Below are 23,946 nucleotides of genomic sequence, written 5' to 3'. Positions count from 1 at the left end.
AGGGAATTTGTCTTTGAACAAAAAACTAAAACTGTCATTTCTCAGACTTTTTTCATCTGTCTGTAAAAATCCTCAGAATCACCTTGGAGGACAAGGGTAATTCAAGAAGCCAAAAAACTTCAGTTTCAAGTTTTTCTACAGGGAGGCGGCTGTTGCCGAAAGGCTGAAGAGGGGCTGTCAGGATCATTACCCTTGCCCACTGCAGGTATATGCCACAGGCAGGACTGTCATGCACAGGGTTGTGTGTGAGTGACACACTCGGCCCTGCCACAGGTGGCCTCTGACACAGCTGGAATTGCAGTGACACAGTGGGAGGCCCCAGGCCTGTGTCCTAAACCATGACTCGGTGCTTTTGAGTGTCTCAAAACGTACCAAGGGACCTGTTTCCTTCATCACAATGCACCACATAAGAACCTGCACCCTAAAAACCAGCCCTGTTTAAGTTTAAATCTGTTGGTCATGGCTTTAATGGTTCAGAGCTGCAGCCAGAAAGTAGAAGAGCAAGTCTTCGTAGTAAGGCAAGATGGGGCAGAACAGCTGTGAGCCATCCCAGAGCTGCACACACCTTTACACGGCTCCTCGATGCCAAGGACATCTCCCAGCACCACTCAGCTCAGGGTTTAAATGAGCCTCTAAAGACTGGGATGTCCTTTGGTACAGGATGGTCATGAGGACACTGGGCATTGTGCCTCTGAACACACCACACACCAACAGCTGCAACCTGAAGGGTCTCCCTCCCTTCCTGAAACCAGTGTTTTTATGTTACTGAGCATGGAAGCAGCGGGTGGATCCATGATCTTGGAGGCCTTTTCCAAATAAAATGACTGTTCCCTGAAGCAGCTCCTCCACACCTTTTCCTGTGCCCATGTTCCTCTCCCAGTTGTTTATGGGCTTTGCTCACCCAGCCCCTATGAGCTGTGAAGAATTTTTCTCATCCCCTTTCTTCAGTCCCATGAGCACCTCCATGCAAACAGCCTTATTTCCAAAGCACCACCCCAAACTCCAGTGTTAGTGTGTCCCAACTGCTGCAGTGGGTGAGCCAACCCTCTGAACGCGCTGGGGGTTTGCTGCTCACTACAAAGGGCAGCAGGGCCATGCCTGAGTGCAGCCAGGTGCTCCTAGGGGCTGGAATCATGTCCAGCTCTTCATTGTCCATCACTGGCCCTCAGGTGATGCTGTACCCGGCAGTAGAGTGGTGTGTCTGCAGTTTTACTCCTGTTTTTACAGTGTCCATGTTTTTATGGACACTGCCAAGTGCCACAGCCAGCTGGGCCATCTGTACTTGTGCTGGAGGATGCTGGAGCTGACACTGCATGGAAAGGTAGGGGCTCTATTCTGGCACCTCAGACACCTTACTCATCATTTTAACAGGGATTAGTGGATTAAGAAACTTATGGGTGAGGTTGTCCCACTGTCCTCACCTCTCCATGAGCATTTCAGTCCAGAAGGTGCCTGGCTGCCCTTGGGCTGGGAGGGTGAGCAGTGGAGCTGTGCCCAGGTGCCTCAGCAAAGCATCATTTGATCACAGAGTTCACTTGTTTGAAACCTTGAAGTGAGTTTCTAGTATGTATTTTTAAACTGATTGGAAAAAAGTCAGCGGCACTGGCCCAAACAGATGGCAGAGCCCCACAGAGTGTTGCTGTGCAGGGCCACGAGCGTTCTCTAGCCCAAAACTCCACAAAGGAGGGAGACACACGAGCCCATCACTGCCTCAGGCTGATCCCCACTTGTTTAGTCTCCTGCTAGGGATCAGGACACTTTCTGAGGCATCAGAATGTTCATTTTTCCCAAATTCAAAGCATCCGGGAATTTCCCAGGTAAAAGAGATTTTCCAAGTGTTTAGAACTTTTCCTGTTTGCTGAGAGCTGTTAAGAACCCGAAACCAGAATAAGATATCAGAGGAATCAATGTTAGATAAGAACTGTTAGTTCAGCTCTGGCAGAGACCTGAAGCCAAGGGCTGTGGGCTCGGAGGAACTTCACCAGAGACAGCACTTGAGGACACCCTCCTTGGGACTTTATGGAGAAGATGCAGGGTGGTCTGACATAGACGGCAGAATCTGCTGCTGAGGGAGAACCCTCTGAGGCTTCACCCTGAGGCAGCACCTTGATGCAGCACCTGGAAATGCAGAGGGGAAGCTGGGGAGACTGGCACCTCCAGCCCCACAGGAAGGCTCCAGGCACCCGTGGGTTCTGTGCCTCTGGGCTGGCACCCCCAGGAGGCACCTGGCTCCAATGTCACCCTCCTCCAACAGTCACTTAGAATCCTGCTGGCAAGCCCTCTGCTCCCACCCCATCCCATCCCACACAGTCCATTCTTTCAGATCTTTCTGGAAATGGGTCAGAGGGCTTTGAGGGACATGGGTAGTTTTGATCACCTCCTACAGCCGATGCTCACTACTCAGCCTCATTCCTGTGCTTGCACTGGACTGTGTTGCACTTATCTCCAGAGACATTGGAACAAGAATGATTGTCCCAGAAAAGTGCTGCCCTCCCTCTGCATGAACCCTTCTCCAGCCACATCTTGTTATTTTACAATGGGCTGTTATTACCAACAATCCTTGATTATTACCAACAATCCTTGGTTGGCTCCAAAGCTATCCAGCTATCAGTGGTTGAGACATACACATAACCCCTTATCTTCTGGGATTCCACACTGTCCCACTTCATCCCATCTCCATCCAATGCGTGGGGCCCGCCTGTACTTGGCAGGTCAGTGCGACCGGACTTGGTTCACTTTACAGGCTTTGGGTGCGATCTAAAGGTTCACACAGACTCTCACCACAGACCGTGCTGCCATCTGCCATGGTGCTGGATGGATAATTGCGGGGCTGGATAATTGCGGGGCTGGATAACGGTACTCTTGCGGCAGCAAGAAAGACGTGCCACGGTCTCCTCCTCATCTCGTCCCAGCGCAGGAGCGATGTCTGCACGTCCCATTCCCCACTCCCCATTCCCCCTCTGGCTGCAGCCGTGGCTGGGGCTCCGTCCGGGGGTCACCAGCGCTGTTCACTGAGGGGCGCGAGAACGGCCTCAGCAGCTCTGTGCGGGCAGGGCTTCTCACAGCCCCCTGAAACCCACCCCTCCGGGAGTTTTAGCACGCACCGGGAACACCCCCAGAAGCAGCGGCTCTCCCCGGCCCGGCCCCCAACGCAGCGCCGGAGCCGCCCCCGGCCCCGCCTCCCCCGGCCGGCCCAGGGCAGGAAGGGGCGGGAGCGGTGATGGCGGCGGAGGGGCCTTCCTGCCCCGGGGCCGGTCCGCGTGAGCCGCGTCACCCTCTGCCGGGACACCGCCCCGCTGCCCTCCCCGCTGCCCTCCCTGCTTCCCGGGACACCGCCCCGCTGCCCTCCCTGCTGCCCGGGACACCGCCCCGCTGCCCTCCCCGCTGCCCGGGACACCGCCTCGCAAGCGGGAGCCGAGAGCAAAACTGGGCTGGGATGTCTGCGCTGGGCTTCCCCCGGCCCGAAATCTTCCCTCGGCCGCTGCTCCGCGCTGCGCTGGCCGGGACCCCGGGAAGGCCGGGGTACAACGCGCAGTGCCGGGGAGCGAGCGCGGCACACGCCGAGCATCGCTGCTCGCTAACACAGGGAGGGAGGGAGGGAGGAGCCGATGCTGTCGCTGATGGCACAGAACGGACAGTGGCCCCGGATCCCACCCAAATAGCGGACTCTCCCCGTTTAACTCTTGGTGCTGGTTATTCCATGCCAGCTCCCAGGCCGGGCTCGAAAAGGAAAACTGCTGGGAAATGGGACAAGGGGTGCCCTGCACCTGCACGAGAAGCAGCGAGTGGGAAATGCTGTCAGGGCAGAGCAGTGCTGGCATGGGCGAGTCACACTGCCCGGGAGCAGGGAGCGCAGGGACGCGACCCCTCCCGGGTGCTGCAGGGGGATCGGACTCGGGAAGAAGAGAGAAGGCCGATTGCTGTCCCTTGAGGAAAACACGGCTGTGCTGCTGGGCCGGGCAGTGGGAGCCGTGCCCACCTCTCACAGCCCGGGAGATGCGTGAACGCGGCTGTGGGCACCGAGCGGACGGGCCCGGCAGGGGAGAAAGCTCCCCAATCTACACCACTGTGTAAATCTGCAACTCCTCATGTTCTGTCGGTTGGATCCTGTGTAACAGACTAACTGGTGCCCGGCTCTGTAGAGGCACTGCTCACCACCTTGTGTATCAACCTCTGCGAGCACCTGCGGTTTTTCTTCTTTGAACAACTGCTCCCCGTTATTTGTGTCTTATTTACATCTCTGCAACCATCTGACATTGAAAGGTGACATGTAAAGGAACTGCACACACCAGCAAAGCCAGGGCATGACTCCAACCAGGTGTGGTGTCCCCCAGCAGTGGGTGAATCACAAAATCCCAGAACGGTTTGGGTTGGAAGGGACCTTAAAGCTCATCCAGTCCCACCCCTGCCATGGGCAGGGACACCTTCCACTGTCCCAGGCTGCTCTAAGCACTGTCCAACCTGGCCTTGGACACTGCCAGGAATAGGGCACCCACAACCAAAGGCCTCCTCTGCCTTGTAGGAGGACACCACAGATCCTGCCAACTCAACCACTTGACTTGGGCATAGGAAAAACTTTTATTTACATGTTAATTAAAAAAATACTTGACAAAAAAGGCATACAGTATTTTATACTAAAAGAATAAAGATTTTTATTAAGCACTGTAAGTTGCATTCAATAGCCTTCAAAGACACCACACCACAATCCATCTACAACCAGCCAAACCCAACAGTAGTTCATTCTTGCACAATCCATGAGTTGGGGCAGAACTCCCTTCAACTTACATTAAGATACCTACTTAGCTCTGGCGGGCAGGGAATGGGGAATTACACCTCATTTCTGATCACTAATGTGTGATGAAGAGCATCAGGAGAATTATATGAAAACGAATATAAAGAAATGATTCTGATTTTGAAGTACATTAAGTTTGGAAACACTAACAAAAACATCAAAATGATACAGGTATATTTGCTTATACTAAATTCTTGATGGGAAAGTTCTCAAGAACAAGCCATTTGTTTCCTGCTACAGAAGGGGGGTACTTTTTTTTTTGAAGATCAAAGCGTTTTTTTTTTGTTTTTCACAGAATTTCATATTTGCTAATATGAAGGCATAAAACAGCAACAGAGAACAATAATGCATACAGCAATGAGTACACCAGGGTAACGTTGATATTCAAAACGGCTAGATAATTTTTTTTTTAAAGTTTTAGAATAAATGCAACAGAGGTCAATAATCACAAAATTTTAAGGTTAGAGCAAGATCAGTCAATGACTAAACATAGTTAACATCTTTTATAGGACTATTACTGATTATTAGCTTTTTTTGTTTTGCAAATGGGCACAGTACTTGTAAGAATGGAAGAAAGAGGACAATAACATGCATAATATTAACTACACACTTTAAAAATCATGAACCATGCAGAAGTTTAGCTCAAATAGTAGTACTAATGGTCTACGTCTGATTCAAAACCACATAGTTCATTGATCACGGATGCATGGTATTAGTCACAAAAAGTTTCCCAACACATTGTGTTTGTTTTGAAAGGTCGTTTGCATCTTCTATGATTTCAAGTTTATCTCCGTTTAACTCGCTCGTAACGTATGTATGATGTCTATTGAACTCAGCAGAACTGCAGTGTTACTGAGAATTGGTAGTTTCGAGAGTTTGCACATTTTTAACACAAAAGAACCACGGCAACGGTGATGAGATTTCAGAAAGAAAAAACTGTGGTTGTGCCTTTTTCCCCCCAGAATCATGAAATCAAAGCCTTAAAGAAAGCTTTATTGTGACACAGTAATGCAAAATCAAATATAATGGCATACATATGGTGCCAAGTACTAAAAATTATAGTTTTAAGCTATATATACTTAAAGACTGCCAAAATTTGTTTTCTTTATATTTCAAAAAACAAAACTACAAGCTTTTGTCATAACCAGTTTAAACTTTATGTATACTTCATTTTAAGTGCGGGAGTCAAATGCTCTTCATTCTCTTTTTTTTTTTTTTTGTTTTATTGTAGCATTTTGACTACAACTGGTTAAAACTAAAAAAATGTGTTGTTTAAATCTCTGACATCAAAGAGGGATCCGAATTTCCAAAGTCCTCATTTTTCTCTTACGGAAAGGAAAAAATGTACATAACTGTAGGCTCTCTTTCTTTCCAGATATTCCTAATCCTGACCCTTCCCAACATCCTTCACCCTCTATAAAAAATAAGTTTACTCTTCTTTTTTTAAGACAGTGGCCTCAAGAGCATCATCTTTATGGCAAACACTGTCTGCATTTAGTGCATTTAAGTGAGGATTCGTATTGCACATTTTAGAGTCATTACTCAAGGCACTTTCAGACTGATTGGAAGCCCTGATGTCTCCTGTATTCCCATTCATCTGGGAAGCTGGTTTTTCCTCAGTCACAACTCCATTTTCAGCCAGGGATCCATCTGAAGACACAAGTGAGGATTTAGATTCCTCGGATTTTGACTTAAGTTCTTTGGCTACTTCTTCTGCTGAAGCAGCGTAAGGAGGTTTGCCCTAGTTGTTAAAAAAAGAAGAGAATTACTGAAGAACCAGTGCTAAAAATGTATATAAATGTACAGTCTGATATAAGGACACTACAACAGGCAGCATGCAGGGCACAGGATCGTGAGTGAACACCAAATATTAGGCATTGCTGAAAGAAGTGGCCCACAAAATACACAGAGAGGATTTTCGGTGTTCCCCAGAGCCTTCTGATGCCCCCGGGGCAAATGCTTTAGTTTTAACTTCGATGTTGCCCTCCTTTCACAACATCAGAGCTACATAAATGTCTGAAACACCGAAACTGAGAATCAGTGTACAGCTGAACTCTGCTTCTTGGTTCATGTGTGCTGTGATTCAGTGGCAGGATTCCGTGTTACTCAACTACAAACCTGACTGTTTCCAGCCAGCGTTTGGAGGAGTGCAGAGGCACCGTGCACTAGTCCCTGCACCAAGCTATATGCTTCCAAGATTAGGAAAGGGTTTCATAAAAAAAGCATATAGTAAAATCTTACAAGACTGAGTATAGCCATAAAAACCAGACTGATGCAGCATACAATTAGTTTTTAAGTATTTATAATTAATCTTAGCATTCCAGAAACATAATAGGCTTTAAACAAACCAAAATAAGCAGGTTAGGCTGCTAAGAAGCAGCACACCAGCCTGTCACACTGTTCACAAAGTCAAGTGCTAAGAAATGGCTTAAGACAGGGACACTTCCAACAGCAGCAAACAGCTTTGCAGTATAAAAACCTCGTTTTTTACCTACTAGAACACCTGCTCTAAGCTGCTGAAGGATTTTACAGAAGGACTTTGCAGGTGAGTCAGAACTGCTGTTCTCCAGTATTCTCATTATCCAGATAATCACAATTCTCAGTCCCATTGCACAGGTATGGGATTGCACGTGAGGACAAGGGACACTGATCACTGCCAAGGTGCCTCTTTATAGACATCCTTAAGTTCAGCTTTCAAGACATGCTTTAGTTTCTTTCCAGGACAAGAGTGAAAGGCCTCATCTTGGGATAAAACAGACCAGTCTGATGTGTTGGATAAATCCAAACAGCTCGTTATGGTCAGATTCCCAAGCTTTGGGGAGGAAGTGCCTCAGGCTGAGCCTGGCCTCACACAGGCACTGCCTCAGTGAGGCAGAGGGGCCGCTGGCACTGCCCAGCCTCACCTGGCTATCACAACCCACTCACGACATGGGAAGCTCTCCCTGCCATGTGCATTTTAAATCACCTTTTTTCTCTTCCTGTACAAGAAAATCCTATTGGGCCTTGATGACCACAAAACGCAATGAGCTCAGGTCCATAGAAAATGCCATTTACCTTTCTTCTCCAGGCACAATTTTACACACAGGTCCTTGTGATCACAAGTATTTACCATCCAAATTACATTCATTAATAAAAATGCAAATACCCAACCTTGATGGCATTTGTCAAGACACCTGCAGCTACCACCTGAACTACACTCCCATATGTACACCTGTAGTAAGCCTGGAGTATGTGGGAGCTCGTTTTCAGGATTTCCTTTATTTCAAAGCTTAAGGTACTCAGAAATTGATGCTCTATTATTAACATAGTGGTTTCTCTTCTATTTAAAGATGTAAAGTTTCAGATCCACAGGTACATTTTAGACATATAGAGTCTGTGTACACAGAAATTTAACAAGGAAGTATTTGAATTTTTACACCTGTAAAACAGTAAGTTTTACTGGAAGTTAATAGTTGCTTCATTAACTACTGGAGAACATTCTCTCTCTTACTGTGTGACACCTGAAAACACCCCCCTACTCTCAGGTCTCCCTGACAAATGGCATGTCCATATGACATATTTATTGTGGAAGTTTTTCCAGCTATTTACTACTCATTCATCCAAACTGCATAGCAGCCAAAACCATGGAAAAGGGAGGAAAACAGAGCTCTGAAAGCAACTGGCATCTCATACAGATCAGCAGTCTGCCTCCGCTATATTTGAAGGATCCATGGACTAGACAGAAGTCATGATCCACGGACGCTTGGCAGGGTGTCACCAGAAAGGAGCCTGCATGCTCAGGGGGCAAAGGCTGCTCTGCTATTCCCCAGAAGTTTAGAGAGACCTCTTAGATCTGGAGCATGGCAGCAGCAAAGATCCTTCACTGCTAGAAACTTTCCTTCATGAGGTTGGACCGTGGTCCCAGAAAAGAAATTGGGGAAGAGTGGGGGCAGGAGCAGAACTGCTAATTTGTTTCAGCTTTGTATTTCTCCCATTTTCTAAATTTTCTTCTACTCCCACGGCTGGTTAGAGCTGTGTAGGCACAGGATTCATGTCAAAATACATTCTTCCACGTCTGTCTTTAGAAGCAAAGTTTGCTTTAAGTGAGCTGCGACACCAGCCTGTCCTGTCACCGCTGTGCAGCTCACAGCTTCCATGAGTCGCCAGAAACACTTGTAGCTGTTAAAGTGGTGCTGGTCTGGAGTCCACCCCAGCCCAGCCTGTCACAGAGCGTGCTGCAGTCAGGCACATGGCTTCATTACCTGAATTGCTCCCTGGCTTTTATAACCTCGCCCATAGTACCTTCCACCTCTTCCAAAAGTTCTTATCACTGGAGTGGAGATAACTCCTCTAGGACGCCTGCAGGGGTGGGGAGAGGGGAGAGAATAAAACATAGATCAGTTTTGTTTACAACTCTTTACATTTAGTTTTGCTGGAATATTATTTTCCTATCTTTACTGTCTAGGGCCTGTCATCAACACGTCTTCCAAGAGGCAAGATGACTAATTCCAAATGGCAAGGTTCTATTGCTTGCAATTGTATCAAACCCAACAAACCTTTTGGGTCCAGAGCAATAAAATGTCTGTTTCTATAGTTCTCTTCTAAAGAAACAATAAATGATACTTTCAAGCTTTGCAGAAACATTTTCCAAGTGTCAAATTATCCTCATGGCACTTTAAAACCAGAGCTCAAAATACTTTCACCTTACAAAAATAGCAATTTGAACAATAGAGAAGGCCATTTCCCCCATTTAATAACAGTTCCCCATATAAACACAAGACAGACAGGATCTGATAAAAGAATGTGAGGCAAAATTAAAAAATCGCCTTGGTTTTGATGGGAGAATACAAAATTATCTAAGAAACTGAGGGAATAAAGGAGTTTCACCTGTATATGGCATGTGGCAATTGCTAAGTTGGGATGCTTTCAGTGGAGACTCCTAACTTAGACACATTAGGTGGTGATTTTTGGTGTGATTCAGTAAAGATTAGATCAGATAAAACCAAACTTCCTCACCTTGGTCTCAAGTTGTGCCTCAGTTTTTACCCACTAGAATACCTGCTCTAAGCTGCTGAAGGATTTTACAGAAGGACTTTGCAGGTGAGTCAGAACTGCTGTTCTCCAGCATTCTCATTATCCAGATAATCACAATTCTCAGTCCCATTGCACAGGTATGGGATTGCACGTGAGGACAAGGACAAGGGGAGGTAGTTTAGATCAGATATATTTGGGAAAATTTGTTCAGAGAAAGGGTTGTCAAGCCCTGGCACAGGCTGCCCAGGGCAGTGCTGGAGTCACCATCCCTGGAACTGTTCACAAAACACGTGGATGCGGCACTTGCAGATATGGTTTAGGGATGAGCATGGTGGTGGGTATTACTGGGTTGACAGTTGGACTTGATGATCTTAGAGGTCTTTTCCAACTTTAACAATTCCAGAATTCAGCTACAACTGCTTTAATTCCATCATTTGCAGAAACTGAACTTCCTTATCATGTCAAGAATACCGTTGTCCTAAAAATTCTCTACTAGAAATACTGGTTTGCTCTAGAAGCATGGGAATGCCCTGTATTTCCTCTGGATGTGCTGCCCGATACTGGGAGGTCCTGGTGTGACACCTAAGCCCACTGGGGCTGGCTGGAGCAGCCAGGTGCAGCTCAGGTCCCTGAGCTGAGTGAGGCTGAACTACCCAGGGGAGCGGCACTGGCCTGTGCCCCCCCAGTCTCCTCTCACATGCTGTGAATTCCCACACTGGGCAGTAAGAAATCGAATTCTGAGGTTTAGAAGCAACAGCAGAGAATGAAGACAGAAGAGCTGTGGTTTGTGTGTGAGTCCCTCTCACTGTGTTCCTTCCTTGCCAACCCCACTGGCTCTCTTTTTGCAAGGTCAAAGCGTGCCCTTCAAGGAGCTGAGAAGGGCTTTTCCCCCTCAAAATCACATTAAATATACTGATGGATCAAAGCCAATACAAAGCAGCTGCTATAATTTTACACAGTAAGAACAATATCTGAGCTCAGCATTGCAGAGACATGAGGCAATGGGGTGAACAAGCCTGACTCGTTCCCCTCTGCTGGAAGAGATAAAAATGGACTACTAGTGTGCAGAACTGGGCCATGAACTGAGACAACCTGCTGTGCTGTTTTGTAGTGGTGACCTTTGGTAGGAAATAACCTCTGCCAACATGAACCTGTTGTTCAAGCACTGGAGATTTAGGCTGGGTATCAGCAAAGGTTCTTCCCCCGGAGGCTGCTGGGCACTGCCCAGGCTCCCCAGGGAATGGGCATGGCCCGAGGCTGCCAGAGCTGCAGGATCCTTTGGACACTGCTCTCAGGGACAGGATGGAGGTTGCCGGGGTGTCCTGTACAGGGCCAGAAGCTGGACTCCAGGATACCTGCGGCTCCTTTCCAACTCAAAATATTCTATGGTTCTGTGATTCTGTCTTCAGCCAGAACCCTTAACACAAGCATGTTTTCCTATTGGTCCTATTTTAGTATCAACTGACCCAACAAACAGGTAAGCTGCCTGCAGGCATTTTCCCTCTGACCTATTCCAGTAACTCTACACGTGAAGAACGCCCTATCGGTGCTGATCTGGCATTGACAGTTTTCCTGTCTCTGGGGTGACAACTTGCTCCCAAACATTACTGCCTTAAGACAGTACCTCCAACAAAATGAAACCTCAGGTATTTTATCTCAAATCAAAAGCTCCTACTGAAGAACCATACTTCTCTGTCATAAAGGTACTGGCAGGAGCCATGACACCCTTTCAGTGATCTGTTCACTTCCCAGATAAGGAGGATTCTCAGTTCCTGGCTACTGATGTTCTGCATGAATTCAGGTATTTCCCTGTTCAGGAGATGGAGGAACTGCTGTCCTGTGTTGATGCAACCCAGCTCCGAGCCCAGACCCTGCTCAGGGTGCTCTGGCAGACACTGGCTTTGGCAGGACACCAGCCATCACCAGCAGCACCTCCCCACACAGAGTGCAGGTCACTGGAAGAAGCAACCAGCTTCTGTTCATGTATCCTCATGAAAAACAGAACCGATGATCATCCAAGAACCTCATTTCACTGGTGAAAAAGGTTATTTTGTCTCCCGATACCCAAACAAGCCTCATGCCTCCTCACCTTTGCTCACTCCCACTGTCTCCAGATGCTGCTCTGGATCAGCACAGGGCTCCCAAAAACCCCCCCACGCCCGCACAGGTGCCTGACAGCTGTCTGAAACACCTAGATCAACACTCAATGCTTCTGTTTTGGCAGCTGAATCTCATTCTAGAGAAGTGAGCAGCCCTAGGCAAATGTGATCCCCTGGAAGGGTCAGCTCTGCTCCCACAGCACACCGTGGTGCCACTGAACCTGTTCGCATTTGTTTCCACTGCTCCTGCCTCTCCCTGTCCCCACAGCAGCTCCCGTTCTCCCAGGCCTTCAGATTAACCCATCTCCTCACTCGGCCCAACACCAACAGGCTTTCCAACAGCTCTCCCTGGCTCCAGCATGAAGCTTCATAGTGCACATTGGAGAAAATTAACAAAGAGATGGAATTCATGCAGTGCAGTCTTTCACACTGCTGCTCCCTAGCTTGAGGTGGCAATAAATCCATCAGCTTTACTCTACTCCTGATACAGACACAATACATAAATCATGTTGCTTTAGGATTGTCTCCTGTAATAGACACGATCATAATTAAAGATAAGAGAGTTCTGTAAGGCACAGAACCAGCAATCCTATGGAAAAAAAAAATCTTAAAAGTAATGAACTAGATACTTTTGTAATAAAGTACTTGGTTTTCAGACACGTTGTGCACCTGTAACTTCAGCTGTAGTGAAATGAAGTGGAAGAGCTGAAGAAATTAATATTCTTTTAAGCACACTTCCATCACAACTGTAACAGAGAACTATTGAACCTAGAAATGTCCTTCAGGTGTTTTCTGCTTCACAGGATTACATAATGTAGTTATTTAAAATGTTATCATGCTTCTTAATAAATGTCCTGCCACAAAAAAGAAAGGAATCAAATGTAATGCATCTATTGATTTCATGGGAAAGTCCCAAAGTCATCTCCTCATGCAAAATCAACCTCTGTGTGTGTGTATATATAGCTATACATATAAATATACCTATATCTCTGTGTATCTCAGATTGGGTATGAATTTTATTTACACATAGAAATGCTTATATCTATACAAATAACTGGTTAAAAAAGTTCTTAAAACGAATGCCAATGCTTTTCCTGAGTATTCGGTGGGTATAATTGACCCAGTGTGTCCTAAAGTGTGTCATATGCCATCTCTACTGCCTCCAACTTTTCCCTGTTGTCCTTGTTTCCCCAATCATTAAATCCCACATGAGAAGCACATTCCCAGGCCGGCACTTACCCTCTGGCTGGTCCTCCCACGGACACCACCTGCAGAGGAAATGGCCCTCTCCCCCCTCGTCCACGTCTGCTTCCAGCCCAATGGCCGACTACAGTGCCGGCAATTTCAAGTTTCCCTCCCTGAGAAGGAATAGGTTGGACTCCTGCACATAAAAGCAAAACCAAACTTTGATCTTCACAATCATCACAGTAAAGCTCCAAATGAACGGAAAGCTGGTTTGCCCAGATTTCACCACATATCCCATTTCCTCTATGGATACTGTGAGATTATTGCTCATTTTGCAGTATTTCAGAAGCGTTAGAACTCCAAGAGTGTTTCCCCCACCCCTTTTTAAAAATAGATATGAATTCTGAAAAGAAAAATAATCTGACATGAATGCTTCAGTTTCAGTAATTAAAAATATATTTGAGATAAGCCTCAAGAAACAAGGGGAATTTTACAAGCTGGATGAAGATTGCTTTCTTCCTGCACTTCTAATGAAGAAGAAATTCTTGCAGGTTCAAGGCACATTTTAGCCAACAGCAAGTATCAGAATAGACCACGCAGATTATATTGGCAATAAAGAACTTACTAGGCAGGATAAGCTGTACTAACACTAAGTTGCTATAAAAATGTAGCATTCGAACAGATCTGGTTTAAAAGGTGGGTTTATCCTTCCCCCTCCAAGAAGGCAGCTAAAATTACAGTTGTCTAAGATGCAACTGTAGCTTCTGTTCAAGTTGCTTATGTCTTCATAGTGTTCTGCCCTGAAAAATCAGCTCTGGGGCATAACACGTATTTCAAGAAATCCAGGTATGTGAACTGAGCAAGATGTTACTGGTAAGACCATCAGCACCAAAAGGGTTACAAACCACAGCGTTTACACAGCCATAATTAGTCTCCAGTGTTAATAGGCTGGGAACTACACTACTGATTACATCCAGAAGGTTCCTACTTCCCTGTGCAAGTCCTTGAGCTCCAAATGCAGATGGTTTGCAGGGCCAGAGTTATTCACACATGAAGCATTAGAGGTCTGTTTGCTCTTAGGATAAAAGTTTAGAGGCCAGAAAGAACAGCTAAATACGTGGGAAAAATTTACCCTAAATAGGTTTCCATCATCCCACATCATACAGGAAGTGAGCATGGGCACACAGGTAGGGAAGTAAATCCCACTCCTGTGTCCATGCCAGCACTGATGCCAGCAAAGAAGGGCTCAGCAATAATACCAAAGTCAGTAATTTCTAGGCTGGGTCTTTGCAAAAAGCTCAACTGCTCCCAGATTTTGGAAAATCCCTGTTAATATAGAGGCAGAGGCCAGTGGGTTACTGATGCCCTCTTCGCCTGTGGAGCACAGGAGACAGCCTGCCCCGCTGGGTTTCGGGCTCTCCTGTATTTGGAGGAGGGTTTCTAGGCACGAGGAGGGCTGGCGCCGGGGGCTTGCGGCAGGGACGGGGAGCAGAGTGGACAGCAGCCCAGGCAGGCTCTAGAGAGGGAAGCTGAGACAGTTAGGCAGACAGGGAGTCAGTAGGAAAGCCTCAGACCAAACCGTACAGTGGAGGAAGCCGTTGCCAGAAGCTCTAAGAAAAGGGGTTTGGGTATAATTACCGCCCTGAAACTTGCTAGTCCTGTTGCTGTCATTGCCAGAGAAGGCTCCGGAGTGTCCTGCTGCTGCCGCCACCCGGAAGGCCCGGTAAGCGCCTGTGGCTACTGTTTCCCCATAAGGGCCTCCGAAGCCATAGACTCCTGTTAGACCCAGGGTAAAGAAAGACAGGGGAAAAGCTGTGAGGGGGCCAGGCAACCGGGAAGGCCCCAGCAGAGAGGTTGCTGCCTCCTTCCACCCTTCCAGAGCCAGCTGGGAGGGCTGCGCTCCCGCGGGCCGGGCTCCTGTGGGCAAAGCTGCAGCACCGCACCAAGAGAGCCCTGGCAAAGGAGTCCTGCTGTCTCAGCCAGCAGGAAGTCTCTGCTGAAGGGCAGGCCTTGGGGCTTGGAATGGGATCCCAACTCTATGGTGTTGTAAAGGCTTGTGACAATTTTTTGGCAGTGAGGTCTGGTGGCTACAGTCATGGCACCCTAGAATGCCAGTGTCCAGTATCCATACACCTATGGGGCTTGGTACGGAGAGATTTTGAGGAAGGGAGCAATTCTAAGAAGAGCCTGGAATGGTTATGTCAGTATTTACACTTGAGGGTGCCAATGGTTATATGACTGTAGCAAAACACAGAGGAGTGGGGAGGGGGAAAGGTTGTCTTCAACCCTGGCAGTTAAACTGTGTCTGTTAATTTATAAATGTTTTGAACCGATTTACTGTGCAAATCAGAGCCTTTTCATACCACCCAGTGTCGATCCATTGCTCTTTTTTCTAGTTCTACAACAACAGTAAAAATATTTTGATCTGGCACAGCTACTAAAATCCTGATGAAAATACGCAGCAATACGGCACATTCCGTATCACTGGGCTAATAAAAGCAACCCCAAAATACAGTGATTGGCACATGCCAACACAAGCTGACCACTTGCTTTTATGTATTTTCCCTATGAAATTGAACAGGGTTGGTAGTTTTGGGAATGGGCAAGGTAAGGTAACGTGTGGCACCACTGTCCCGTCACTTACCAGCAAAGCCTCTCCCCCTGCCCTGAGGTGGTGGGACTGGCCCAAAGTGTCGAGGATACATAGAAGCTGGATAGAAAGGCATGGCAGGTGGAGGTGGGAAAGGGAGAGGATGGTTCTGCCTGGAGAAATTTAATCCTTCTAGGATGCTCTGACGCATCTTTTCAACCTTGGCTGCCTGCTCAGCCTAGGAATAAAGAGAAGGTCACAGAAGGACATTAAAATTCTCATTTCAATTGAATAAAGCTACTTTGACACAACAAATTCAAAGAAAACCACAAAGTAATGGAGGAGAATCATCATCCTAAACCTAGGCTGCAAACCAGAATCTCTGCATACAGGCTGAAACATGCCTGGAGGGTAGCAACCCTGAGAGGAACCACACCATCAGTGGCAAAGCTAGGATCAGCTTCCCTCAAGTCAGAAAGGAGAAGGGATACAATTTCATACCTTTCAAAAAGTTAAAAACAAAACAGGTTTGGGTTATTCAGTAAACTGTTTTATCAGTTTCCTGGTTTTACAGTTACATAGTAATTTTGCATCCTTTGGATACAACAAAAATCTCCTTCATTTGTATTTTAAGATGGTTTTAAGAAATGTGAAAAGATTTTGAGCTGAGGACCCCAAGAATGACTTCACAGTCTGTAAAATCAGCTAGACATCATCAATTTTCTTTCATTACAAAACCAGTGTAGCTTAGTCCTTTGGACAGTCTGACCCAAAAAGATGGGACTTGAACAAATGAGCAGAGAGTTTCCAACTTGGCCATTCATATCAGTGTTTCATTTTTCAGACAGAAAAAAAAAAAATCAAGTTCAAGTTGATGCCCTTCTTCCAAATCCACCCAACTGCCATCCTACTCATCAAGAAATAAGGGATTAAACAGCAAACCCCACCCATTAGCCATTCTCCTCATATTTGCCTTTAAAAGCAGAGATGACACATGAGGTGAATGATGACAACCCACCCCATGGAACCCTTGTGGGCACATGGGACACTCCATCACCCTGCACAACTACACACCTGACCATCACAGAGGTCAATGAGCGGAACTTTCTCCCGGCTTGCTTTGATGAGCTTGGTCTGGAATAATTTCCCATCAAAATACATCCAGGGACAGCAGTGCTCCCACGGAATCGGCTGTCCGCAGGCGTCGTTGGCAAAAAGAGCCATATCCACACCACTCATGAAGAGAGCTGACAGCTGGATTCCGCGGGGATCCAAATTCTCAATCTGTTTAAAAACATGGTACATTTAGTAAGATTGCAATGAGATGTAATTCAAAGTTATTCCAATAGTTACATTCTTTTCAAAACTCTTGCAAACAGAGGGATTTTAAAAGGTCATCCAGACTTTCAGAAGTTTGAGCAGAAGAATGCACCAGAACCTCTCGCTTGTGCATGCAGAGCTGCCATCTTCAGGAAAGCTGTGGTCCCATCCACCTGCTCTGGAGGCCAGAGATAAACACAAACCCCTGTTTTCTCAACACAAAGTCCAGGAAACTATTTCTAAAGAGACTTACAGGAAATTAGCACTAGAAAACTTCATCAAAAATTTTATTCCAAATAATTAAGTGCTTCTGAGATGTGTTATAGAACATCTCAGGAATGACCTCAATGCAAAAGTCCATTTTTCTTCCCATGTAACACATTTCCTTCTGAACTCCTTTATAATGGATTTGCTATTAGTTTGATCCAAAATTTTGCTTTAAGAACACAAAGTAGTGTTTATACATACAACAGCTTTATTTAGGATGCAGGATAGAGACATAAAGGTAGAATTAAACAGTGAATAATAGGTAGTGGTCAAAGCAAAAAAGGATTTGCTTGCAGCAAGTGTATTTTTAGCTCTGGCGTAAGAAAATATCACTACTGGTGCTCTCTGAAATACTTCTCAAAATATCAGCCCTTGCTTGGGAACATTTTCAAGACCTTGGTATTAAATTTTAAAATTAAACTCCATTACCACCTTCCTTATGCATAAGCAACCTTTAAGAGCCCAAAGACTATCCCGCTCATTTTGCAGATACATAGCTGGGTTCAAATTCAGCTGCTCTTTCTGTCTGACCTCACAAGCTGCTTCCTGTGAAGACAGTAACAACCCTGAGGGAGTTACTGCATCTTCCAGTTAACCGACATATCTTATGGAAGTAATCTGCATCACTTGATGTATGATTGAAAAATAAAACAATTACTATTAAACCAAAACATTATCAGCTCGTCAGCTCGTCAGCAAAGAAAACAGCCACGTGCTTGCTTTGAGAATCCTCTTGCAGATCTGGCATCAGTGACAAAATATTCCTTGGAAAAAAGCCCAATAGTTAGAATCTGCATGAGCCTAATTACTGTTTCTCCTGAGAAGAGGGGTGCTAGGATTGCTGCTCATGTCCATGCCCCTCCACAGGGTGTACCTGTAAACATGAACCAACCTGGGAAACAAGGGCCACTTCCTCCCTGCTGCTTTACACTGTGTACCTACAGCAAGAATACCACACCAACTAGCAGTTAGCCAGCAGTATTTACTTCATGTAACACCACTTTGAGACTTTAACTTAAAATCCTCAAAATAATGATTTCTACAATTCTGAGAATTCACAAACTATTTTACTTGTTTCTCCTGCATTTTTCCACTCAAGATTATATAAGTCTCCATTTTTACACTTAGCTGAAAAAAATCTTTTGAATGCTGAATCATAAGAAAATACCCAGGTTAGTGTTTGAAAACAGCCACACTGAGAAGCAGCATCTGTTTTCCTTCATCTTTTCAATGGAAGCACAATCTTTGAACTTCCAAGACACAATTACTTAATGAATTGTGAGAAAAGGTTCTGCAGCATAGGATATGTTTAGGATTTTAGTTACCTTTCTGATTAGTGAAACAGAATGGATTATGAATCTCTGCAACCCTTCAAGCCACTACGATTAATATTTTGGAAAGTATAGGTGATTGTGCAAGGCTTTCAGTGAGACAGGCACATATAAATCAGCCACTACAGTTAATTCCCAGATCAGCTGGAAACTAATCTCTTAAATTATGTAAGATAAAGTTAAGAATTACCTTGAGTTCCTGAAGCTGGTCAGGTTCATAGAGCTTTGGAGACAATGCTTGGGCAAGGAAAGCATCAAGTTCCTGGCGACGCAGGATGCGCACCCCCGGCCACTGTACCATATACCTGTAAGGGAAGCACGTCCTGTCAGTGGCTTCTTAATGGGCAAGTCTGAAATCCCCAGTGTATGTACAGAACATGTGACAGGAGAGAAACATGCTGTGCCACTGAAAAGAGGACCTTTAAGATACCACTTCTTTTGCATACTAACTATTCTGTAAGGAGAAATGGTGTTTCAGTGCTCAAAAGGCAAGGTGAAGTTCAATAGAACCAAAGACAAATTTCTATTTATCACTCTCAGAAATGGCTTAAATTTTACCATGTGTAAGATGCTAACCTTGGATTCTGAAAGAATTACACGCTAGTTGTCTTAAATAATTACCCCAAATGTAAGCATCTCCCAATTCCTCTGTCAATTTTCAATCTGAAAATTAAACAGTTCAGGATTTTGGACCTTGTGACTTTCTCTCTGGAAAGCTGAAATACAGAATTAATACTTCTACTGTTGATTATCATCACTTCAACTGGATGAGTAATTCTAACTCAGGGAGCTCCACACACCACAGGCATCATCCTGCAAGCTCTGCATCCTGATAAGCTGCTATGCAGCTTTCTCTGAACGACTTTCTTCTGCTGTGCAACTTCACCCACACAAGCCTCTGAGGCCCCAAAAGTTGGTTTTTTACTGAGCTGAAGCTTCGAGTACACTAAGGAAGAACTAATTCAAATGATATAGCCTCTTTGCAACAAAAGATCTTTTTTTGTCTTCCCGTCAATCCTTTGGAGACTGACAAAGAACTACACAACATGCTATTCTATAACCAAACCAAACCCCCTCTCCCAGTGAGGCTGCAAATATGAATTAACACTTTGCACAGGGATCCCACAGTAGAACCTTTCCTCGGCTCTGATTTCCCTGGAGGTGACACTGACCTCAGCACACAGCAGAGCACCATAAGATGAGTGGGCACATTAGTTGGGTTGAGCATTGCTGGTGTGTCTGATCGCATACAGGCCAGAAACGCCCTCATCCGTCGGTTCTTGTCTTCCACGGCTTTGCCCAGCCACAGCTTCTTCAGGTTTGGGCAGGTCCACTCTCTGAAGGCCAGGGCTTCCACCAGCTCAGGGGTCTGAGGAGATTTGCCTTTGTAAGCAGCCCATTCCTTAATTATCACCGGTGAAACTGCAGAACGGCAACACCAGAAAGAAATCATGCTGAGCTAATGCTTCATATTCCAGCATTTATTTCAAACTTCACATGCAAGAGATTTTGATTCAAAAAGCATCACTTTGAGACTGCAATAGTGTGCTGGATTACACTGCCAAACTGGTAATTCAAACCCTGCATGAAATAGCCTTTCATTGTGATCACTGACAAATTAAGTGTATACAGACATGCATACACTAGGAATGTCGTGCTAATATTTTCAAATTAATATACAATATAAAGGAAATACACTGTTTTTCTAAAACAAACAGCACAATTTCCCCTGGAAATGTCCAAGGCCAGGGTGGACAGGGCTTGGAGAAACCTGCTCTACTGGAAGGTGTCCCTGCCCATGGCAGAGGATTGGAAATGGATGATCTTCAAGGTCCCTTCCAATCTGAACCATTCAGTGATTTTAACTTAAAAATGCAATTTTCCCCTTAAATACCTGTGTCATATCTGTGTGTGATCATACTGTCATATCCAACAGTACTTGTGTGTGATCAAAACTTACAGTGATAAATAAAAATAGTATATAAACACAAATATATCCCATATGTGCTCTTTTAAGAACAGTATGATCCTAGTGATTTTATCTGAATCATATTTAAACCTGGTATTATTATACTTGTCTGTAGCTGTTCAGCTACTACAATGGATTGAGATCTCAAATACAGGTGGGTTTGGAGTTCTTCTCCCTAAAAACGTTACAAAACACCACTTTACATAAACCTCCCCATTTATTGCACTGCTGTCTATGAAGAGGTTAGTGGCTTTGTGCCTAAGCTCCCTTTCATCCACATCAGCACGAAGACAGTTCACTCTACATTGCTGCTAAATCATCTCCCTTCTATTTGAAGACAACCAGAACAGAACACAAGTTCAAGTCAAGGCTGAGACACGATACCTTTGGCCTTGGAGCAACCCCGAGCCTGACACAGTTCACAGCGTGCCTGCACCCTAACTCTGAGCCCAGTTATGCAGTGTGGAAAGGTTCAAGGAACTTGTTAGTGCAGGTTCAGGTTACAGCCTGGGGAGATTCCCTGCGGGAGCCCAGACCTGCTCTTTCTGCTGGAAATCCACTGGATGCAGCCTGGGGAATGCATCCTTCTGGTGCCAGCACAGGCCTACAGCTACAAAGCCTCCTTCAGCAATGGGGCAGCAGCCCAACGTGTGATTGTATAGCCAGGGGCAGGCAAACCACGGCACAGGTGATGGTCAGGACTAAAGGAAGAAACTCTAGAACACCCCAAAAGGCTCTCCTGCTTTTCGGGAATAAACCCAGCCTAGCATTAGTTACCCTTCACAGAGCTCAGGGCAGTTTTACAAAGATCACATGCAACAATGCAAATAAACATTCTGACATATTTAGTTGGTTGCCTCACTATAAAATCATGTTCTATTTTGGTTGCTCCCAGGTTTTATCCACCACCACGCTCTAAAGATGGGCTCCAAGAGCCAGCAAAGCTACCCTGCCCTGCTCATCTCTCCGGGTTTCTCTGCTTGCTTAGGCCCAGAACAGCAAACACAAACAAAAGGATGTATTTTATGTGGGCTTTCAACCCTACTGTAATTGCTTTAGATATCAGAAGTAATGCTGTACACACCACCAGTGTTTCCCTGATGTTTCTTTCACTTACATTGAACACATAAAGACCTTAAGCTTAGAAGAAGAGAATGCTTTACATCTATGTTTTCTATCTTAGGTTTCAACACTCAAATCTGGTCCAAAGCTTTTAATCTGTGGATGAGAACCTCCATGGCTCTGTGACATGAAGGCCACAGGAAGAACACCTCAGCCTGTTCTTCAGGCACATGCTACAGAGGTCACACTAGAGATCTGCACTGGCTTCTACACTGTGCTAAACAGTAATAATATACAAGACCCCTAGAATGGCTGGAGTGGAAACAGACCTTAAAGCCCACCCCTTAAAGTTCCATCCCCTGCTGTGGCAGGGCAACCTGTGCCAGGGCCTCACCACTCTCACAAGCAAGAATTTCTTCCCAATATCCCATATTTGCCCTCTGGAAGCCATTCCAATTGTCCTGCCACTCCAGGCCCTTGTCCAAAGTTTATCTCCAGCTCTCTTGGAGTCCCGTTAGGTACTGGAAGGGGTTCTAAGTCTCCCTGGAGCCCTCTCTTCTCTAAGGTAAAGAGTCTTCCCAGAGTGTCTCCGTAACAGAAGTGTTCCAGCCCTCAGAACATCTTCATGGCCTTCTCTGGACTTGCTCCTCCGGGTCCATGCCCTGTGCTGAGGACCCAGAGCTGGATGCAGGTAACCATGCTTCTTGTGGAAAGGTTTAACACAAAGGTTCATCTAGTGGGCTGGCATACAGTTTCCTCTCTGAGTGACGGGGATGAGGAATTGCAGCTGAATCCATTGACAAGCAACTGTAGCACTGTCCATCCAAAATCAGCATTTAACCCAACATGAATTCAGGACTTGTCCATATCCACTAATTTGTCCAGGGCATTTCTTAAACCTTTGACAAATCTGTACTGAGACTGCTGCCAAACTCACTACATCCTCAGCTGCCAGAATCTCTGTCCTCACAGGGACCTATGGCATTTTCTCCCATGACTTCCACTGAGAAATGAGCAGTGCCTACCCTGAAAACTACGTTGACTACAACTAGGATCAGCCCCATTATAACGTTCAGCCCCATTACCATGGTGATTATACTGTTTTCATACCAACCTCATCCTACTGCTCATCAGCAGGTTTGAATACCCACAGAGGCCCAAGGCACCACACAATCTATGGACCTCTGCTTTCAACAGTGCCCTCAAGACATGCTAAGGTGAATCCAAGCAAAGGGGGTCAGCATCAACCTGCACAACAGTAACCTGCCTGATGAACTTCTGAGTGCTGTTACAGGCTCTGAAGGCACCAGCCACAGCACCCCAGCAGAGCTCTGGTTGCCAAGCACAGCTCCAGTAGTTCTGGTCTTATTCATTAACTGTAATTTTTAACCTTACAATCCTTCCTGACAGCACAGCTTGAGCTCAGCACGCTTGATTTTGCACGAGGGCTACTGCCCAAGAGACACGGCTTTCCTCTTGGCAAGGCCAGCACCGGCTGAGTACATCCATGATGGGGAACAGCACATCACAAGGTGGCTGGGCTTAAAATAACAAACCTTGGGATCCAACCAGGAGCTCTGACAGCTTGAGCAAGTGTGCGTTTCGCCACTGAGCAGAAAGAGCAGATGGTTTCAGTACACACATGTATTTATCGGGACATGGAAATAACCTGTTTCAGAGCTTGACAAGCAGAGCAAGTGAGACCCTTGGTTTCTACACCCTCTGAGGGAAGGGCAGCACAGTCAGCACCGTGCCCTTGGCAGCCAAACACAATCAGGCACTCTGTGACCCAGCCTCTCCTGTCCTCTGAGAGCAGAGACAAGGCCATGTACAGCAAAGGCATTACTTAGCAGACACTGATTACTGAGGAACACCACTGATTGCTGCTTCTGTTGTTTCTCATTGGCTTTTCAACTTCATACAAAAAATAATGATTTAGAAGACAAGAACCCATCCGTTTCATGAAAGACCCATTATCTTGCCATCTATATATTTAGTAATAATCCTGAGGTGTCAGTTTATTATGCATTTTTCCCAGCCTCCCATAACCCTCACATGCAATATCCTTGCCAATTATTCAGGCACTATTATTAAGTTGCCAATGTTAGGTTTGCACAACAAACATGACAGGATTTCAGATATTAATATTCATTACCTCTCTACATAAATCTTAAGGACTATTTACATTTCTTCAGAAACTAATTTCTTAATTCTCTTAACATATCTTAATCCCTAAATTTTCTCTTAATTGTCTTCATTACTGTGTTTCATAACTTACTCATTTTTGAGAGCAGCAAAATAATTTAGACACTGGAGGA

General features: G+C 45.6%; 1 protein-coding gene across 1 annotated transcript in view; it reads right to left on the bottom strand.

The window, feature by feature from the left end:
* Positions 1-4,627: 4,627 nt before the first annotated feature.
* FAM120A (family with sequence similarity 120 member A) overlaps positions 4,628-23,946 on the bottom strand; it is a 49,414-nt gene continuing 30,095 nt past the window's right edge. Inside the window, exons 11-18 of the mRNA XM_082288866.1 lie at positions 19,770-20,019; positions 18,788-18,902; positions 16,754-16,963; positions 15,734-15,917; positions 14,728-14,865; positions 13,144-13,285; positions 9,034-9,130; positions 4,628-6,533 (exon numbers count right to left, since the gene is read on the bottom strand). Of these exons, the coding sequence (XP_082144992.1) occupies positions 6,222-6,533; positions 9,034-9,130; positions 13,144-13,285; positions 14,728-14,865; positions 15,734-15,917; positions 16,754-16,963; positions 18,788-18,902; positions 19,770-20,019 (1,448 nt within the window). The 3' untranslated portion in view covers positions 4,628-6,221. The remainder of the gene's footprint in view (positions 6,534-9,033; positions 9,131-13,143; positions 13,286-14,727; positions 14,866-15,733; positions 15,918-16,753; positions 16,964-18,787; positions 18,903-19,769; positions 20,020-23,946) is intronic.

Source organism: Coloeus monedula (genome assembly GCF_965178545.1).
Source record: "Coloeus monedula genome assembly, chromosome: 11".
Lineage (NCBI taxonomy): Eukaryota > Metazoa > Chordata > Aves > Passeriformes > Corvidae > Coloeus > Coloeus monedula.
This window is presented reverse-complemented; position numbering and strand designations above follow the sequence as displayed.